Genomic DNA, 20,055 nt, shown 5'->3' with positions numbered 1-20,055 from the left:
TAGAGCGTGTTTTATCTGTAGTTTCTGCTATCAACATTATAAAACAAAAGTTTGATTGTATTTATCTTAAAATATTTTAGAAGCAAAGAAGATGATGAGTCCATAGAAGTAGATTAACTGTGTTTAAAGTGAGAATCTCATTCCTTTGAATAATATTTGGATTAGTTTACTTTCTGAGACCCCGCACTTGTTGAAGGCTTGGGTTTAGATCCTTTAAATGTCTGAAAGATTCATAAAATAATATTCAGATAATAACTGTCAGGTAACAAATAAAATATTCCAAATTATAGAATATGTTTGTCATTATTCGTTGCATAAAGCACAGCATTAGACTTGTGAACCTTATATGAAAAAATGGACTGTCATGACAGTCCTATCTGTTCAACATCAGTTTACAGCACCTTCCTCGTTGTTACTTCTATTATAAACTAATTTGCATTGTCTTATTACAAGTGCATTTTATCTAAATATCTTATTTTAAGAGTAAAAATACTTATTCCATTGGCAAATCATCTCATTAACCTACTCATATTAAAGGTAAATACATTTTATTTAAGAAATTCTTTACTTATTTCTAGATTGTTTTTCCAGTGCAGATTCTAAAGTATCGCAGCAAGTCTTAGAATAGGTATGCGGATTGCATAAAACTATATCTCTGTGTTACCTCACAACAATGGTCATTTACACCCCCTGGAGGAGTGTTTTCACATTATCAGATAAGGAATTTCATTTATTAAAGGCAGAAAAATGCAAATAAGTGATGTTTTAAAGTAATATAAATATTATCCAGGCATTTAACTGGATAAGAGGCGAAAAACACTTAAGATGGAGTCAGACTAGTATCGTATTACTAAATCAGTCTAACAGCCTTTAAATAATCAGAATTTGTTGTCAAATCAAAACACTATTCTTAACAGGTTAGATTATTTCAGTGTATTTAGTTTTCTCAATAAACAATATCAATCTGGTAACCAGAGTTCATCCAAAATCCACTGCAGATATCTCACATTAAATGATAATATTTCAGCAGTTCTTAAATCCCTGCACTGGATTCTGATTTGATGTGTACAGAATGATCCGTAAAGATCCATCGTGTCTTTGGGCTTAAATACATTTTAGATGCAGGCCGGGCATGAAATATAAATACATTCCTATTATTATAAAAAGCTGTCCACCCAGTTTACTCAGGTACGTAACAAATCAAAATGAGGAAGGATTTTTTTTTTGTTCTCTGAAAAGCTGAAATGTGCGGAAACTGTTGGTTCCTTTATTTCAGCAACAAAGATATCAGTGTTTAAAGCAGTTTTCTCTTAAAATATTCCATTTTTAGTTGTATGTCCTGTTGTAGATGTGAAGGACTTTGAATAAACCAACTTCATCCGATCATAAAAAGGTTCAACTCATTGTGAGATCATACCTACCTTTAGTTTTTTGTCTGAACTTGCAGTGTTTTCATACATCATCTTGGAGCCTCTGATGTCACAAAGCTTGTCAGCATCGCCATGGAGGAGTAAGAAGGGCCAGCTGATTGATGGGATCGCTCTCTCGATGCGTTCCGCCGCACCCATCAGCTGCATGCCGAACGACACTCGTAACCTGCCATGGTAGTTCAGCTCATCAGCGTCGTACGCCTCCACCTGACAGGACACATCCAGGCAAGAAAGCAATGATTAGAAAGGACTGAAGAACTAAGATATTCTTCCATGTGTTAAGATCAAACAAATTGAACAAAAAAAAATATATATATATATCAGAAAATCTGTCATTTAAAGATAAAAAAAAAAAAAAGTTCTGCACATTTTTATCAATGTAATGTTACTACTGAATGCACCGCAGAGAAAACCAATCCTGAAAGATTCTCTATCATATAATTGTGTTTTCTTTAATCCCTTTTTCTTACTTTTACTGCATGTTTTTTTTTTTTTTGGTAAACTTTATTTTACCAGAAAATAATCCATCATGATAACTAAAGCAGATAGCATGAATATCTATAGTGAAAAAAGGGACTTTTTGGACCTGTAAATATTACCTCAGTTTTTATGTAAAATTTTACTCAAAATGCTGCCTTTTAATTAATGTGTTACTTAGACTTTATCTGTAAATCTATATCTATGTAAGTACAATTATTTAATCTAATCCAAATAGTATTAACAAAACTATTTAAATAAGTTCCCAACTTAACAGATGATACTTGGATATTAGGAATAAAGTTGGTGCTTTTTCCTTGCATTAACATGTTTAGGTAAGAAATAGAAAATACAGTTTCTTTGTGGTGCAGTGTGTAGCACTGTTGCCTTGCAGCAGGAAAGGTTCAGGGTAAGATCCCTGCTCCAGGGTCTCTCTGCATGTTCTTCCCATGCGTACGTACGTTCTCTCCGGGTCACAGTCCAGAAACATGACTGTTAAGTTAATTGGCTTCTTTAGATTCTCCTTGTGTGCATGGTTGTATGTCTCTGTGTAAAATTTACTAGCAAAACAAAAGCACATCTTTTGTTTATAAAGGAAACTTGGTAGTAGAATTTTATTGATTTAAATTGCTATGTGGAAAACATTTCCTAGCTGTTCTACGTAAATGGTACACCAGATTTTTATCAGTGTTGTATTAGAATGTTGGAATCCTAGCGTTGAAGAATGTAAAACATTTAGTGCAAATAACTTCCTTAAAAACTACTAAATATAGAGCGTGTTTTATCTGTAGTTTCTGCTATCAACATTGTAAAACGAAAGTTTGATTGTATTTATCTTAAAATATTTTAGAAGCAAAGAAGTTGATGAGTCCATAGAAGTAGATTAACTGTGTTTACAGTGAGAATCTCATTCCTTTTACTAATATTTGGATTAGTTTACTTTCTGAAACCTTTTTGCAAAAACTAAACACAAAAAACAGCAAAACACAGAAAGCTGCACATCGTCCTTTCAAATAGTTAAATTTTAGACAAGCAGCTCCACTTGATTGCCTAACAGAACTTTTAAACAAAGAATGTTTAAACAAACTATTTATATTCAGGAGGAAAACATTTTTTCAAGCTGAGAATACGTGGTGCTCTGGGAAGAAATGTGCATAAAAATTAGAGCTTAAAGATAAACCGGGTAGATAGAAAACAGGTGGAAGGATTGGTGACCAAAAAACAAGAAAGGAGTTTTTTTTTGTTAGCCAAATCAGACCCTCAAATAGTCAGTCTTTTTCTAGTTAACGCTTCTAATCTGATGTGGTAAGTTTAACACGTGAGTGTTTAGTTTCTGAGTACACACAGCTGTGACCAACTCTAAACAGAAAACGATTTTATGCGCCACAAGTCATAAAGTTCAAAATAAGAGTAAGAGAAATGGTGGATCAACAAGTCTAATTCAAAAGCTCCAGTCAAATTACATCTTAAAAGATAAATTCTTGGTTTTCGTAGAGGTGAGATCCTTTAGGAATACTTCATGATTAGTAATTTAGTAAAGATGAAAAGTTTATCAGTCTTTAGACATTAAATGTTTACAGAAACCAAGTCAGCTCAGAGGGGATGAACATTATTAAATATCCAACACTAACATGGTATTAGATGTTCCGATGCTAGAGAAGTTCCCTACATGGATGTTAGAGATATTATTGACCAACTATCTGTTGTTCGTCTTCAGATTTGTATCTTTTGTGACTACTTGGAGTAGTAGCTTTAGTAGCACAGCTTTCTATTTACTTTGATTTACAGCTCTTTAGATGCCTAAATAGATATCTGACCTCTTCTATCATTGTGCTATAATTTTAAAATGACCCAAAATACAAGGCCAGGCTGCAGAACTAATGTAGAAATTATGTGTTTTTCTGCTGCTCACATCTGGTCATGTTTTCCTTCTTCATCATAGATCATTTTAAATGCCTCTTGGTGACTTTTTTATGTCCAACTATGTGAAATAATGAATTAAGGCCCCTTAAAGTGATAGTAAAGCAGAAGTTGTTCATTTGATAAAAGGAGGGACTTTCCAATCATAGCGTGTTTTCCCTGCATGGCTTTTTACTGAGACAAACTGAGTCATTTTGCATAAATAAACTGAGCTGCGTGGGGGAATGAATTATAAGCTGATTTCCTATTGTGTCATATGTATTAAGAACACATGTTTTATGGGTCCAAACTGGAGCAAATTTAAATGTGTCAGATCATGTCCCGTTGGGTCTTTGATGTCTATCATTTATGAACTCTGGTTCGAAATACAGTTTGTATATTAAGGAACTTCACAGTATTCTGCTGTGTCAAGCTACTTTCCCTATAAGGTGATGCAGTAGCACTAGTTTCTATGGAAGCACATCTTTCTCTGTCATCTAAACCAAAGGGAAATATGCTATAGTTTAAGTTGGATACAAACAAAAACTACAGAATTGTGGATTTATAAATAGTATAAATCCAGAGGAGATTATATCAGAATAATGTAAAAAGTAAAAGCTTGAAATGCTTATTTTGTCAAATGATGAGCTTAGCTTTAGATGTTCCTTCAGACGGGTTAGTAGTTAGGGTTTTGCTTGGTATAATCTTTTAAAATGGGTTTGGTCTTCAAGATTAAGCTCTTCAAAATGATGCATGAATGAATCAGAAATCATTATGAAACAACTGGAGAAGTAAAGCAAGATTTAGTTAAATTTGGATTCAAATAGTAAAAAGCATAAAGAAACTAATCTTGCAAATAAAACCAGCAGCTACATTAAATATATATGGTTGACTCTCTATTTTTAATTTATTCATGCATATTTCACAACAGAATTTTGGATTTCTGTTTATTTCTAACATTGAAATCTTTTTTTTCAAAGCTCTCTTTCAATATGTTTACTAGTGTTATTTTTAACCGCAAACAAAGAAGTTTTACATCTCTATCATTCATATATGCTAAAGCCATCTAATGCTGTAGCAAGAAGATTAAAAATAAACTTCCTCTATCTTAATGTGGGCGGCAGAATTAGCAGGATGTGGGCCCTGCTGAGGTGCACAGACAACCACAGAGAGACATGCAGAAAGCTGCACAAATATGCTGCTGAACGTGTCTGCATGGTCGTATTCGGCTAGCCTGTGGTTAACCTACAGGTTTAAGTTAGCTATTTAAGATGGAGACACACTTGTTTGTTGTTCCCAAACAGGTGTGGTTTTCATCCTGGGATTGTTCAGAAAATGCTCGACTTCAGATGAACAAACAATGGACACATTTTTCCCCTGAGACACCGACACATCCGTGCCTAACGGGTCAGTTACATCAGTATCAGAGTAAAACCCAGATTCACAATGGCCGACATCTGTCTCTTACCTGCTTCTGGTCCCGTGAGACCCATTTGGACTCAATGGATCCCAGAGTGAGGCTCGGCAGCATGTGGTTTAAAAGCTTCGCCACAAAAATCTTGGGGAGAAAAAAACAACACAAGTCTGCTGAGAATTTGTTTATTTTCACATTTTAACATCTTCAACATGAGTTCTTTTTTTGTCTGAACATTTTCACATTTTTTATTTTTTTATCCAAGCGTTTATTTTAACATTAAACATGCATATTTGTTTTTACCAAAACAAACATGTTGGGAAAAGCAAACTTTCCCTGTCCTACTTGGGATTTTTATTTGATGTTTGAATTCCAAAAGTTTACTTTTAGATTATTGCAAGAATTAAGGGAGTGACAACTTAAATCTTATTGGTTACCTTGAAGGGTGTCGCTGACTCTGGGTTCATCTGGACCATTGGAGCTATCAGAACCACTCCAGCAAACTCACCAGGTCTTTCACAGGCAGTGAGGATGGAGATCGCACCGCCCTAAGAAGAAGGACACATAAAAACTTTTAATTCCACAGTTTACTTTATTTCTTTTTTGTTCTAAAGCCTGGAATTAAACTTTGTTATCCTTTGTTTTATGTTTATTTAATAAAAATTTTTATTGTCATATTTAATGTTTCCAGTAATAAATGTTATTAATGCAATCAGTGGGAAAAGAATAATCTAAACAAAGAAGAAAGCAGCTTTTAAAATGAGTATTTAATTGAATAATGGAGAGAGTTATGCATTAATCTGGCTGTATGGGAAATTTGCTCTTTTTTAAATTAACTATCACTTGAGTTTGGTTAACCTGCCTGAGGTTTGCTGAAATTGTAGATTCAAGAAATATTTTAATCAGAATCTGACTGAATGAAGTCGGCAAAAAATCTTAACATTTCATTATTAAAGAAATTCAACAACATGATAAATCCATTGAAATCTATCAGTCTGGAAATGTTATAAACCTACTTCTAAAGCTTTGGGCCCATAGTGATCCACAGGGAGAGGTCTCAAAAGTGTTAATGTTTATTACTCAAGTAGAAGTATGAACCCTACTGTTTAAAAACACTTTTGTAAAAGTTAAGAGTATCAACTTAAGCTACTCAAGTAAAATACAATTTTTATAACTACTTAAAGTATAAAAGTGAAAGTAATGCAGGGAAAAGTATTAAGCTTTAAACCTTATACTGGTTACTGCACTACCTTATTAAAGGAACTTTTTCTACAATTTTGTATAACTTCCTTATATTTAATTTTCTTAATTTTATAAATAATGGTAACATTCTCAAATTTAACGTTGCATCCTCTTGAAAAACTATTTATTTTTGAATGTGGCGAACAACCAGTTGGTGCAGCACTGAGTCCAACCACAGAGAAATTTATTATCTAGATAAAACAAGTTGTTTTGATTTTTTTTCCAAATACCAATAAGCCAGAACAAATTAGCTTAAATAAAAAAAAGTCTTTTTTTTTTTTAAAAAATGTAAGTAGTAGAAACAATTGCAAAAAAAAAAGAGCAAAAGTAACAAGTAGAAATAAAAATCTAGCTGACTTATTTGGGACCAGTTTTAATTTTTAACCATAAACTAACACAGTGGTTTAAATAAATTTGAATCAGATAGGGAATCTATGGCATGGGAAAATGCTGTTTATGTGGAGAAACCCTTCAAGGTCACTAAATAAAAACATACTTGAATAAAGAGCTATCCAAGATCACTTCCCATTGAAAAAAGTGTTTACAAGTGCAATAACTAAAAGATGCATACATCTTTTCACCTAATTAATATTTTACCTGGATTATCCATAGAATGAAGAAAAACCCCTGCATATTATACCTAAATATTAAATGTGCTAAAGATGCATTCTTATTGGTACTGGTACACTGATATAAGGGACAATAGCATGTTGCTATGACAACAGAAAAATAGGAAAGTTCAACAGGTGATAGATGCATAGTGATATGATGATCTAGTTGTAACACCAGGTAGGGAGAGTCTTCCATACTGTGACAGCAGTGGGTAGGTCCCACCAAAGGAGCGTCTAATGCATGCAGCAGTGGGAAAAATACCAGGAGGTACTGATCAACGTAAAACAATCCAATCTTTTGTTTTTATGTGGGTGTGAGTTTCCAACCGTCACACTGGGAGGGATACATAAATATGAAGCCCTGAGGGCGAAGCACACACTGCTTCAAGTTTGCTAACGTCTGACAGCCATGCAGATACTTCCTGTATTAGCATCTCTGTGTCCATCAATTATCTTTGGTTGACTTCCTGTGTGCAACAAGTGGTGGACATACAGACTCGCACCGGTGTCCTGTGTGGCAAAAGCTGCCTTCCTGTCTGTCTCTCTCTTGCTTTAGGAACTAATTAGCTCCACCTTTGTTTATCTGAGCACTCTTTGTCAGCTGGGTGAATATTCATCATCTTGGGGCCTCTGGCAGCTCCCTTCCATGAAAAGGAGCACAACAGGAAGACAGAACAAGAAAAAAGACACGTAGGCTTGCAAACAGACACACATTCTGAGTTCTAGTTCTTCTATACCTCTCCTCACACGGACAAAAAAACTTTTGTGTGTAAACTTGAACCCTTTGTCCTAACCTGAATTATCAGTCAAAACCCAGAGTGTAAATATATCTTAAGCTTATGTAACACCTGAAATATGTGACTCTTCTATTTTTTTTTAAGTGAACAAGTTGTTTTTTTGATCAGTGGTCTATGTATAGATGGGAAAAGCAACAAATAAAGGATTGAGACAGTGAAGCTTTTTGAGACACTGATGACTGATGTTCTTCTTACAGTCTCTTCCTCTGAACTTTGGGTGGATTGATGAATGCTGTTATTGTCCTGCTGCTCTCTGAAACTTGATCGAATTAAACTGTAAAAAAGAAAAAAAACTGCCTGATGAGCTAATATGCAGACAGGCAATGCAGTTCACAGCTATTCTACTCAGGATTCAAATACAGCCAATAAGCTAATTATATAAATAATTTTCTCTCCTACTTTATTTACTTATAAAACAACTAATAAGATAACAATATTAAATAATTTCAAAACTCCTTTAGTGGATCAGAGAGAAATCTGCAGGCACTAGGTGGGCAAGGATCCATTGAACCCTTGATTTAAAAAAAAGACCAAATCTACATAACGTGATAATTTTTTCCATTTCAAGTATGTTAGCTATAACTTAGGTTACAATTAGCTTATAGAAAATTAAAGGGTTTTTGTTTGTGTTGCCTTGCAGGAAGAAGGTCCCAGGTTCAAATCCCGATATGGACTGTTTTTGCATTGATTTTGAATGTTCTCCATGTGTGGATTCCTGAGCACAGTCCAAGGAGCTGACCCTACGATTGACTGCTGAGGGCTCAGATGGATGAATGGATGGATGGGAAAAATAAATAGCATCAAAAATTCTAACGTTCTGGTAATAAGCTGGGGTTTTAAGAAAAAACAAACGATAGATATAATATCATTACCAAGACATTTCTGAAATAAATCTAAATGACATTAATGAATTTTCCACAATAAATATGCAGAATATTACAAATAAAACTATCTAAGAGAAAAAAAAGACTTTATATAACAATAGAAAAAAGTCCTGTTATGATAGGTGGGATTTAACAGAAAACAGCAATTTTCTATAATTTAAAGGCTTTTCTGAGCTAAATTTTCAATAGTACCGTAGTTTTCAAGTTTTAAATGGCAGATTTTTCATAAGTAATAGAAACAAATAAAGGGTGTACGGCTGTATTTAAATTGCAGTATGCAGGTCGTCATCCAAGGAGATGCATATAAATCTAAATAGGGAAAAAAATTAGTAAACAGGCAATAAACTGTGATAAGCCTTTACATAAATATAAGGTACTTGGGAAGTAGAATAAATGAATTTCTGCTGGAGAGGAACAATGTTTGCATGTAGAGAAAAGAAGAAACTCAGCTTGCAAGCACATGCTGGAATGTTCTTATGAGCTCATACAAAAACAAATTAGATTCCTTAGTGCCAGCTTAGAGAGGGAACATGGAGAAAGAGCTACTGTATATGGGAGTTATTTATGAGCTTAAGCTGTGTTACAGTGACAAGCTCATAGTCCTGACATGCTAAAGCTCAGGATCTGAAATCTGGAGCTCTCCAGGGATTGATAACATAATAAGCTTAAGGTCCTTAGAACGGTTAAGATACAAAGACCCTCCCTTCCTCATGCAACCAACAAGTAAGAAACATGCCTGGTTTCATGAACACTGAAATACTATCATCCAGAATTAAATTTCAAAATAATATGACAATAACAGAGTAAATAAGTGTTGTTTCCCCTAAATCTGATGAAAAAGGAACGTGCTTATGTAGTTTTTTGGTGAAAACGTGTCTGGATCCTGAAATCTTCATTACAATCTTAGCAGACATAGTGGAATCTACAGATGGCTCATTGTCTTGTAGTTTTTACGTCATTGGAGGCTCTTTTTAAACAGATTCGTGTACACAAGGAGGAGCAGAGGAACAGGCTAATGGCAACAGGAAGCATTGCTGCAATGCTGGGAAGCTGGAGAACAGGGCCTGTGAAAACACAACGCTATGCATGGGCTCGGTTTCCGTAACTCTCAGTCGGGGGTTTTGTTGCTTTTAAAGGGTGGAAAAAGAAAGGAATGGAAATCAAAACAACATGAGATGAAGGAGGATGATAGATAATGGAAGAAGAATCTGACAGATTAAAGTTAGTAGATTCAGAGTCGGATATATGCTGAGAACCAAAGGAAACCAATGAGATGAAAGACTAAGACGATGGAGCAAATGTAGGGAGAACAAGAGAAACAGAAATAAACCTTAGGGAATCATATCTTCAGCTTAGTTCTGATATTTACACCCTTTAATGTCTAAAAATGCTCTGCCTTCATCTATGATCTCACCAAAAGTTTTCATTTTAATCCAAATAAAGAAGCAGTATTCCTGGATGTTTCTTTAAACCTTGAACGTCTAGAGCCAAAATAACTCAGACACAAAAATCAAGTGACGTTGAAAGCCACAATTGCTTTTCTGACAACAGTAGACAGAATGCAATTTTTTTTTGGCATATTACCTAAAGGAATCCTGTTCGGATAAAGACGGTTCATTGTTCCTCTTGACGAAACTCCTCACTTTATCTCTTGGACGGAAATGTGCTTCACTACAGATGAAGCACATTTCAGTGGCTTCTGTCCAAGATCCAATTCCTTTGCTCATGATCTAAATCTCTTGATCATAGGTGAGGCTTGGAAAGTAGACAGACCAGTAAATTGAGATTGTTCTCCATCATGACAGATGGTACTAACCCACATAACTGCAGAGGATGTCCTTCCCAGCCCACCCATCCTACCACCACTCATGAGCAGATATGAAGAGACACGAATTGTTCTGCTTGAGGCCGATCTGCTCCCTGGACGAAAAAACTAAAACTTCTTTTCTAACAAACAATCAGGCTCCTTTGATTTCCTTAAAATGTACTTTATTATAGTCAAAGCAGGATGTGTCATTGTTTTGAGCAGGGGCGGATTCCGGAAATTTGGGGCCCTAGGCAAAGACAGGCAGGGGGTCCTCTGAATTGAAAAGACAGCACATAAAACAGACAGATACAGAAATGTTAATAAATAAATAATAATAAATGAATAAACATACATTATTTGTTCTATGTTTTGTCCCTCTCTTCCTTTCCATTTTCTTGTTGTTTTCCTCTCTGTGTTTTGTACTCAGCTGACTTTTCATGCTGTCTCTAAAGGAATGAAAGATTTTTTCCTTTCTCTAAGCGTACTCAGCTGACTTTTCATGCGCCGGCAAAAATAAAAAAACACATTCCTTCTTTTCACTGTAGACAAGCAATGATCTGCTTATCTGTTCTCCATTTTTCATTTGAATGAAATATGCATGAATCATGACAGCAGACAAGATAGAGGAGGGCAGGAGGCGGGGTTATGAATGTACTTGCTCTGCGCTAGAGGGGTCTGCAAAGTCGCTAACTATAGCGACAAAAGCGCTAAGTTGGCAACACTGCTCTTTGCATTGTTTGTTTTTAAATGATTTGCTGCTGTTTGTGTGGACCTTTTTGAACATGTGCAGCAATGTTTAAATGGAGACACTTAATATTATAAGCGTTCTGATGTCATTTTAGCGAAAGGATTTTTTATCAAAATCATAATTAATGTGCACAAATAATGAATAGTTGTATTAACTATACATGTAAACAGAGTTTTATTGGGCCCCCAGGAACTGTGGGCCCTAGGCAACTGCCTAGTTTTACCTAATGGTAAATCCCCCCCTGGTTTTGAGACAAGATATTAAATAAATCTATACTAATGAGGAGGTTACATAATTTTTGGCCAATTTTGCTATAAAAAAAATACTTCCAATGAGGATTATTATTTTTTTTTATGGCTGTCTGACTGGTAGTTTGTTAATATTTAGTGAGTCTTAATGCAGAAGTTTACACAATGTATGCAGGAGCTGAGGTTACTAAAATAGAATAACAAAAAAGATCATGTAAGAGGGAAATAGTGTTATAGATAAATCAGAAAAAGCTTAAAGTGTCATGCCATTCTGGACTCTTTGGTTCTGTGTAAGTTTTCATTTTGGGTTCTCAATTATGCTTTATTTTTTTTTTTCTGTAATGTCAAGATTTATATCCTTTTTGAATATTTAGTTTCACCTTTCCTTGTTATCTCTTTTCAGCATTTTTGCTATTATTCATTCCTAGGTCTAGTTTTAGTTATTCTTTCTATTATCCTTAGGTAATGTTTTCCATGGCTTCAGTTATCTCTAGTCCCTTCTCTTATCCTATAGTTTTCTCCTTGGTTATAACCCTGTTTTCACTGGTTACTCTTTGTTTTCCCCCTGTGCCCCTTTCCTTTCCCCTTAGCTCCTTTCTAGCTCTTTCTGTCCACACCTGCTCCCAATTACCCCACTCTTTGTTCTGTTCCCATATATACTCATCATCTGCAGTCCCTCAGTGCTGGATTCTCTTCATTTCTTTTTGTGTCTTTCTCCTGAGCTTCTCTAGTTTTTAGTTCCTGAGTTCCCAGCCAGTTGTTTTTGGATTTATGTTTTTTAACCATCTAATTCACCATTAAAACTGTATGAACTATCTATGTCTCCTCTACTTTGCATTTGGGTCCACAACAACATCCACCAACTCTGACATAAAGTTATGCTCCCACATAAGTGATCAAGACTCGTTGGAGATTGTGAATGTTCTTAAAAAATGTTTAAAATCACAAATCTCATGTTTATGTTTCAAACAATCTAGTTCTTATTTCTCTGAAAAGCTCATTAGATCATAGAGGTTTAAACAAAACCTCTTTGTGTTGAGTATCACATGCTCTCTGATTTACTGCGGCCTAAAGGCTCCGCATTGAATGGGGGATTAGTTCTGTAATGATTTTGAAGTTTTTCTCTGAGTCCTTTGATCATTTTCTCATAAGACAAATATGAAGTAAACTTATTAGCTGGAAATGTTCCTGACATGAGCCTAATTATGAAAATTTTCTCTGTATTTCTTTCTTTGTCCATCCCTTTATGCCATAAAAGATATGTGTGACTCTGTCAAACACTCAATAAACTCACTAAACTACGAGAACAGGCTGTTAATCCAAAAACGATGAGTTCAAGGAGATCTAACTTGACTCAGCCCACAAACACTGACAGCAATTATCCATTATGTAACTAATCTCTAATGTTTTTGTTCTGTTTGTTTGTGCTCATAGTTATTGGGTCACAGAACGCATCAATGAGAGGCTGAGCTGCTGTGTTGCATCTCTGGAAAACTCTCAGAAATAATTCAGCTGCTGCCCTTCATTATTTTGCTATCATGGTTTTATTTAATTAACCCGTTTGATCTTATACAAAGCTACATACTAAACATAAAAGGCTTCCTGCACCTAAATTTACACCAGTCTAGGTCATCAGTTTAATGAAACAAACGTCAATTTATTCGAGTTTGGAAAAACTGAGGCAGTAGGAGACATTTGGACTTCCTTTATAACTTTAAAACATTTCATAAAGCTAACATTTAACGATCCACTGGTTAAATGAACCAGTACTGTTCACTGCATTCTACATAGATGCAGCCATATTGGATTATGAGTTCAGATTAGTTCATAGCTCTGACTTTCCCAGCCAGGAAGGATTTAACTCTTTTGGAACTGGGAAAATGGAAACTCCACATCTTTAGTTCAAAGGGAATGCATTATTAGCACCGATGATTTCTGTTTCCACTACACAAGCCAGACTCTAAAATCGCTGCTGTTTCAGCACCAACTCTGAGCTGTTGTTGTGTTGGGCTCAAGAAAACCACTAACCAATATAAAATATCAGCTCCAGGTTTAAACTGCAGTTATTTTGGGGTTGCCCGATTTACAAAAACAGGAAAACCATAGATCCTATGCCTAAAGCTTGGAACTCAATGCTAATCAAGACATTTTGATTTGAAAAAGCTTCCTGGATGGGAAGCGAAACGTCTTCAGACTGGAAAAACAAAATCCGACGGTTTCTTTTTTTTTTACTTTTTTGGAATGACTATGACCTGAATGACTAAGAATCTTTACCAGCAACAATACTGTATGACGTAAAAGCTTGTATGAGGAAACAAGTCAGGCAGTCATTTCAATATAAGGTCAGAGGAAGCATAATAGCGGTGTGAAATGTCTAAAAAAAGGGCACTATATTTTCTATAGAAGCCTGTCAGGATTTTACACAGGGTCCTTTCCAGGAAGCCAAATAAATGTGTTACAACGAAGTTACTCCATCTGTCATGGATCATACTAATCATTGATATACATTGTAAAAGATACTTTAAAATGGGAACTTTAACAATTTTGTTTTGCTTTAAAATATGTTTTTTTATTCATTCATCTAATGCTTAGTTAAAAAAAAAAAACTTTCTCTATTGCTATTTACCGATTCAAAATAAATAGTCTTGTACAGAAAGTAACCTTGGTGATTCTGGCAGCCTTTTAAAAGTTAACCTTTTTTATCAACAGATGATGCTCATTGAAATTTTCACGGTTTGGTAAAGTCTAAAAACCTCAAATAAACTGAAAGTGATGGTAAACTATAACAAGTAGAGAGTCAATTTACCGACTAAAGTAAATTGACTTTGTGGAGGATTTGTGAACAGTTTCTTCTTTCTGTCCACACACCCTCCCACCCTGACCCTTAGCAGGTCACCCAGCCACTAACCTGCTCTGTTAGGGGTTTCGGTGAACCAGAAGCAGCTATGTGTAATGTGAGGCACTGAGTGAAAGGTAAAGAGCTGATAAAGGTAACAAAACTTCCCTGAACTACTAGCATGAACCTTTTAAACTCAAATAATACACGTGGAGGTTTCATTGAGCCAGAACAAACAAAGAAGAAGCTAAAAATGAGTTAAAAATTGGCAGAGTTGCTTTTTCTTTAATCATTTATTTATTTTGGCAGGGTGCTGGTTGTTCAGTTCTGTTACCTTTCTGTGGTTTGGCTTTAAGGATAGCTTATATCGTAAGGACTAATGTGAATGTCCTGACTTCACAACACACCAGGAATTAAACTCTAGCACATTCAAATAGAGCTGAACTACATTTGGGATTAAACTATAACATAAATATAATATCTACTATGACTGACAAAAAACAGTAAAATATGTGAAGGTCCTGGGAAGTGTCCTACCATGGAGTGTCCCACAATAAAGATGGGAAGATCTGGATGCTTGGACTTCATGAGGTCAATGTGCTGCAGGGAATCCCTGATGTAAACCTGAAAGTCCCTGATGTTCATCCTATCTCCTTCACTCTGGCCGTGGCCAACTGGGAGAAAGAAAGATAACAGAGGCATTAATACACAATAAATATTAAAGAGCTTCACTGCAAACATAACATTTAGGAAATTGCTTTGTTATAAGATTTAAATAGACAAATTGTTTAAAACAAAATGGGATGAACTTAAAATTGTGAACTAAAAAGGAATAAAGAAATCAAATATTAGATCATTTGATTTAGATTAGATTCTTGGATTGAACATTTTGAAGAGATATTTAAAAATAAAAAAGAATATTTCCATCTATTTATCAACCTTAATGCAAGGAGTTAACTTCAATTTTGTGAACCTGGAGATAATCAGGGAAGAGATGCACGGCGAAAAAAAAATGCATAGACTCAGTTCAAACATTTTAATCTTTAGCAGGAAGAGAACAAGCATCCCAGAGGTCTTCTAGGTGGTGATGAAAACAACCCTTTTTGGTGTGGAGACTAACTGAGGGAAGAGAGCTCAACGTAAACTATTTCAGTAACAAGGAGCAAAGTCGAAGGAGGGTCTGAGACGCTCATGGAGCTCGCCTGGTGAACCTACTGTAAGCCACAGCCCCAGTTCTCTAGCATTTCAAAATAAAACTTGACTTTTCATCATCGTCGCTTGTACTTTTTTGGGGTGATATTCTGTAACCCATCATACATTGTGTCGGCTTATATAAAAACCCAATTTTTGCAGGACTCATAACTAAACCCAAGTCAGCCATAAAAATAAAAAAAAATCTCCTGAAGCATCACTCTTGACATCGTTATTTTAATTGTTACAGCTACATGGCAGAGAAACCAGATATCTAATCACCTAAAAGAAGGAAATGTTATTGTATGTAAAAGAAAAAAGGGGTAAGAAAGGCTGTTTGATATCTGTAGTTCAGTTTATACAAGTCAGAATCTGTTTACAGATATCAAGAGTTTGGACAAGGCAAAGTTAGGTTGCTGAGATCAGTAATTAATGTACATTCTAGCTATTAAATGTAAAAAATGGCTGGCGTGGTTTGCGTTCACCAAGAGCTACGACAAAGGAGGTCTCCAGGCTACAGTGAGAGGGTTGTTGCTACAGAGGATAACAGGTAGGATAAGCAGTGTAAAACAGAGGAGCTTTTTTTCCTGTCGAGCTTTTAGCTTCTGACCTGGAGCTTGTTGGGTTTGAAAACACTGGTAACCTTTTGGAAATCTCAGAGCTAAAGTAAGGTATAAAATGGTTTATTGTTTAAAATGTTGATTCATGTTTTCTTTGCTATAAGAAAAAACAGTGAAACCCTGTTTTAGAAAAGGTTCTGTTACACACACCATTTACTTAATATCAATAACTAAGGCTTAAATATTCCACTAATATAATTCTTGAAGATAAATTAGAATTGCGCTGAATCAGACGCTGGAAATTAGAAATTTGGATCTGCTCATTCCTAAATCTGAGTTATTTTTAAGATGAATTGCAAACAATGTTGACTACTAACAGATGGAGTGTTTGCAAGATGCAACAGGCATTCAATCTGTGCAGGGCGTGAATAAAACAACCTAAAGTGTCAAAGTGTGCAGATTTTGAAATGCACCAAAGCACTGAGAGGATCGCTGGTGCTTTGATTCTATCTGTAAATTAAATGTTCAACAGAAAACAAAGGGCGAAAAAACATACAGCTAAAGCATAAAGAGAACAGAACAAGGAGCATGGATGGAGGAAGAGGCAGAAATGCGGAGGGGGGAGTAAAATACAAGGTAATGGAATTAGAATGGAATAATCCAGTAGAGAACAAAGAGAAACTAGGAACTTAAAAGCAGGTGAAACGGATGAGTGGTCGGCACAGGTGGGCTGAATTAGCTTCGCAGTGAAGTCAGGTTGGCTTCACTTATTCTACGTTCTCCGTCTGCGCCGCCGTTCCTCCAAAATGAGCCATATAGCAGTCCACACTCCATGAGTGTCAGATCAATCAGTGCATCACCTCTTCTTTTAAAATTTAACAAAAGCACTCTTCCCTTGTCGGACTTCCTGTCTGGCTAATCTGGTTTTTAGAAATCAACACATTTTGCCCCATATTCTATCACTTGATCCATATATCCAATGGAGGTGGTCTGTCCATCATGCCGCAGCAAAACATTACCTATAGAAATGATCACATTGTGGGAATTAGGGATTAGGCTAACAAAGCCAGAGCTGAGCAAGAAGCCAAAGAAGCCATCAAACATGTGGCAGAGAAAAATAAACATGAACACACGAATAAACTAGAAGACTGAGCATAAAGGAATAAACTCAGAAGTCAACACATATCTAATAATAAAAATAACATAACAAGGAAATTATTCAAACACACACACAAAAAATTGAAACCTAAACACCAAGAAATAGTGACATAAAATTCTTTTATATATAAAGGTATACCCAAGAGAGAGAGCACAGAAAATAAAGATCTCAATTGATGAACAGAGTGAGGAGCTCCCTAAGGCGATGCGCGTTTCTTTGCATCTGTGTTTGCAGAGAGACGGGGGGGTGAAATAGCGTCTGCAGGGACATGTTCCACTTCTGAATTTTTCATCTAACAAGGTCATATTTCAAAAAGTGTCACTGAACATGAAATTAGAATCATTCTCTGCCTTTTATTGCTTTGCTAGCAGCTCATTTGAGTGTAACTTTTAACATGATGAAGCTTTCTTTCTGCACAGTCATATTATGTCCCCCTGCTACCAACCAAGTTAAAGTCTAATGTGTTTTACAGTGTTCACATGAGCAAATCTTAGCTTGAACTAAAGTGACATTAGAAAACAAGAACCGAATAACAGAATGTCTTCTTCCTGTTTTGGAAAACATCATTTCTGTTCAGAAAATGGGGTTTTAAAGAACATTTAAATACAAATTAATTTGAAAAAATAAAAGCTTATTTAATAGGCAGTGAGATTATGTTTTTTTGTAAGTTGTATAGAAGACAATATATGGCTTGTAAATGTGTTAAAGGACACACAGCTAAATTTCTTGAAATTCCTGATGTAGAAATGCAAAAGTGTAAAATAGATGGTTAGCATAAATACTGAATGCAAGCCGGTGGACAGATATTGCTATGGGAGGTGTTACAATTATTGTTTAGTTCCGTCTTTCTGATAATAATGCATCAGTAATGTAACAGATGCTGCCCGTTTGACCGTCAGATATCTAAAACTTAATAATGAGTGACCGCCACTCCCTTCATCAATGGTTAGTGGTTGGCCTAGTGGTTAAGGCAAAGTGCTTGGAATCCTGAGGTTGTGAGTTCGAAATCCAATCCTACAGACTGGCTCTCTGAGCAAGACCCTTAACCCCTGATTGCTCCCTGGGTGTGCCATGATGACAGCACACTGTTCCCCAAGGGGATGGGTTAAATGCACAGGTACATTTCTCCAATGTGAGATCAATAAAGTTAGTCCACAACCCTAATAAAAACACTTCTTAAAATTTTGCATTTATAATATGAGATGAAAAATGTTACTTGATGTTTAACATCATAAGGGAGTGTTGGCCTAGTGGTTAGAGCAGTGCGCTTTTGCTCTGAGAAGGTTGAAAGTACCTGGTTTGATCCCCACAGCCTGCACACACACTGAGCAAGACCCTTAACCCGTGATTGCTCCCCAGGCGCTGCACAGTGGCAGCCCACTGCTTCCCAAAAGGATGGGTGGACTGCAGAAGTGAATTTCTCCATTGTGAGATCAATGATGCTCAATTATTATTACCGTATAAACATTTATTCTGTTACAGTTAGGCTGAGCTTTATGTGTGTTTTTATTGTCAGGTGAGTTGTAGTTAGCATAAGCATGGAAATAAAAAATCCAACTATGAGAATTAATGGTAGTAATTTATATGTTAAGTCTCTGGATCAGGTAAACTATGTTAATATCAAATATTTATTTATTTCTATACAGAGCGGACAAAAGTGATCATTAATGAATAAAAACTACATGGATACAGTTTTTTTAAGGCTGGTGTCCATTATTTTGACATCATTCGTCTAAGCAATCCCCGAGATGTGCTGCTGGTCTTTTGATCGATATTACTTAGCTGAGAGAAAGTATTTAGAGCCACAAATATTATATAACCTGTTAATAAAATACAACTTATTCCACTTGATGAAGGAAATCTGATGCCATTTTCAAGAATTGACAGATTATATTATTGACAGATTAAGTAAAAAACAAAAACAAAAAAACAAAAACATTAAATGATCAGTAAAGATGAAACAAGGATTTTCTTCTATAGAATATTATTTGATATAAAAAACAACAACACATAATTCCCAATCTAACCATAAAAATAGATCTAAAAACATGTTTCTGGTTGTTTTAAAGTGTGATTCTGTTATGAAAATGTAATCAAATACTGTTTAAAAAAAAACACTGACGCTTCTTATACTGGTATTTGTTATTATACTACATCACTTAGTTCTTTAAATCATTTTAGGCCATCATTAGGAGCCATTGTAGAAATTCCACAGAGTCCCTTGCAACAACATAGTCCTACATGCTAAAAAATGACACAGCAATGACAAATGTTACACAAGCTGCAGTTTAAACAAAAAGAAGCATTTGTTAACATTTAAAGAAAACATTAATAGTGGATGACAAATGGATGGAACAGTAGCGCATGGGTTTCATGTGATCTTAAGGCATTAAACCTGCCTGCACTGAGGAACACAAATATTAGTGGGCTGATTAATTGGTCTGTCTCTAGTACAAACGCTGATGCCGCAATGAAACAAAAATATCCTGAAACACACTCAAGTCTTAAACTGACGCCTTCATTTTGCATTTGTTTAAAGTCAAAATAGAGTTAATTAATGACACACAAAACAAACAGCTGATGTAAGTATTTTGTTGTAGTTCAGTTCTTTGTTGTATTTCATCTTGAAAAATGATCAGAACCAGAATCTAGTTGATTTTGCTCTTGAATTAGGTTTTGGCTCTTAATATTGTGTTCTCTGCCTTTTATGTTGTTGCCAAAAAAAACATCTAAAATCCAGGCCTACACCATT

General features: G+C 35.4%; 1 protein-coding gene and 1 long non-coding RNA gene across 3 annotated transcripts in view; one reads left to right on the top strand and one right to left on the bottom strand.

Annotated features, from left to right (window-relative positions):
• The window catches only part of LOC107098945, a 6,574-nt gene extending 5,824 nt beyond the window's left edge, over positions 1-750 (top strand). Inside the window, exon 3 of the long non-coding RNA XR_001481917.1 lies at positions 740-750. This is a non-coding gene — a long non-coding RNA (uncharacterized LOC107098945). The remainder of the gene's footprint in view (positions 1-739) is intronic.
• The window catches only part of mgll (monoglyceride lipase), a 41,728-nt gene that overhangs the window by 4,570 nt on the left and 17,103 nt on the right, over positions 1-20,055 (bottom strand). For both annotated transcript variants that reach the window (XM_015396844.1, XM_015396843.1), the window contains 4 exons: positions 14,931-15,067; positions 5,658-5,768; positions 5,275-5,364; positions 1,422-1,637 (listed from right to left, as the gene is read on the bottom strand). In XM_015396844.1, coding sequence (XP_015252330.1) covers positions 1,422-1,637; positions 5,275-5,364; positions 5,658-5,768; positions 14,931-15,067 — 554 coding nt within the window. The remainder of the gene's footprint in view (positions 1-1,421; positions 1,638-5,274; positions 5,365-5,657; positions 5,769-14,930; positions 15,068-20,055) is intronic.

The sequence above is a fragment of the Cyprinodon variegatus genome, unplaced genomic scaffold (genome assembly GCF_000732505.1).
Source record: "Cyprinodon variegatus isolate N-32 unplaced genomic scaffold, C_variegatus-1.0 Scaffold824, whole genome shotgun sequence".
Classification (NCBI taxonomy): Eukaryota; Metazoa; Chordata; class Actinopteri; order Cyprinodontiformes; family Cyprinodontidae; genus Cyprinodon; species Cyprinodon variegatus.
The sequence above is the reverse complement of the archived record's forward strand: the minus strand, read 5'-3'. Positions and strand labels throughout refer to the sequence as shown.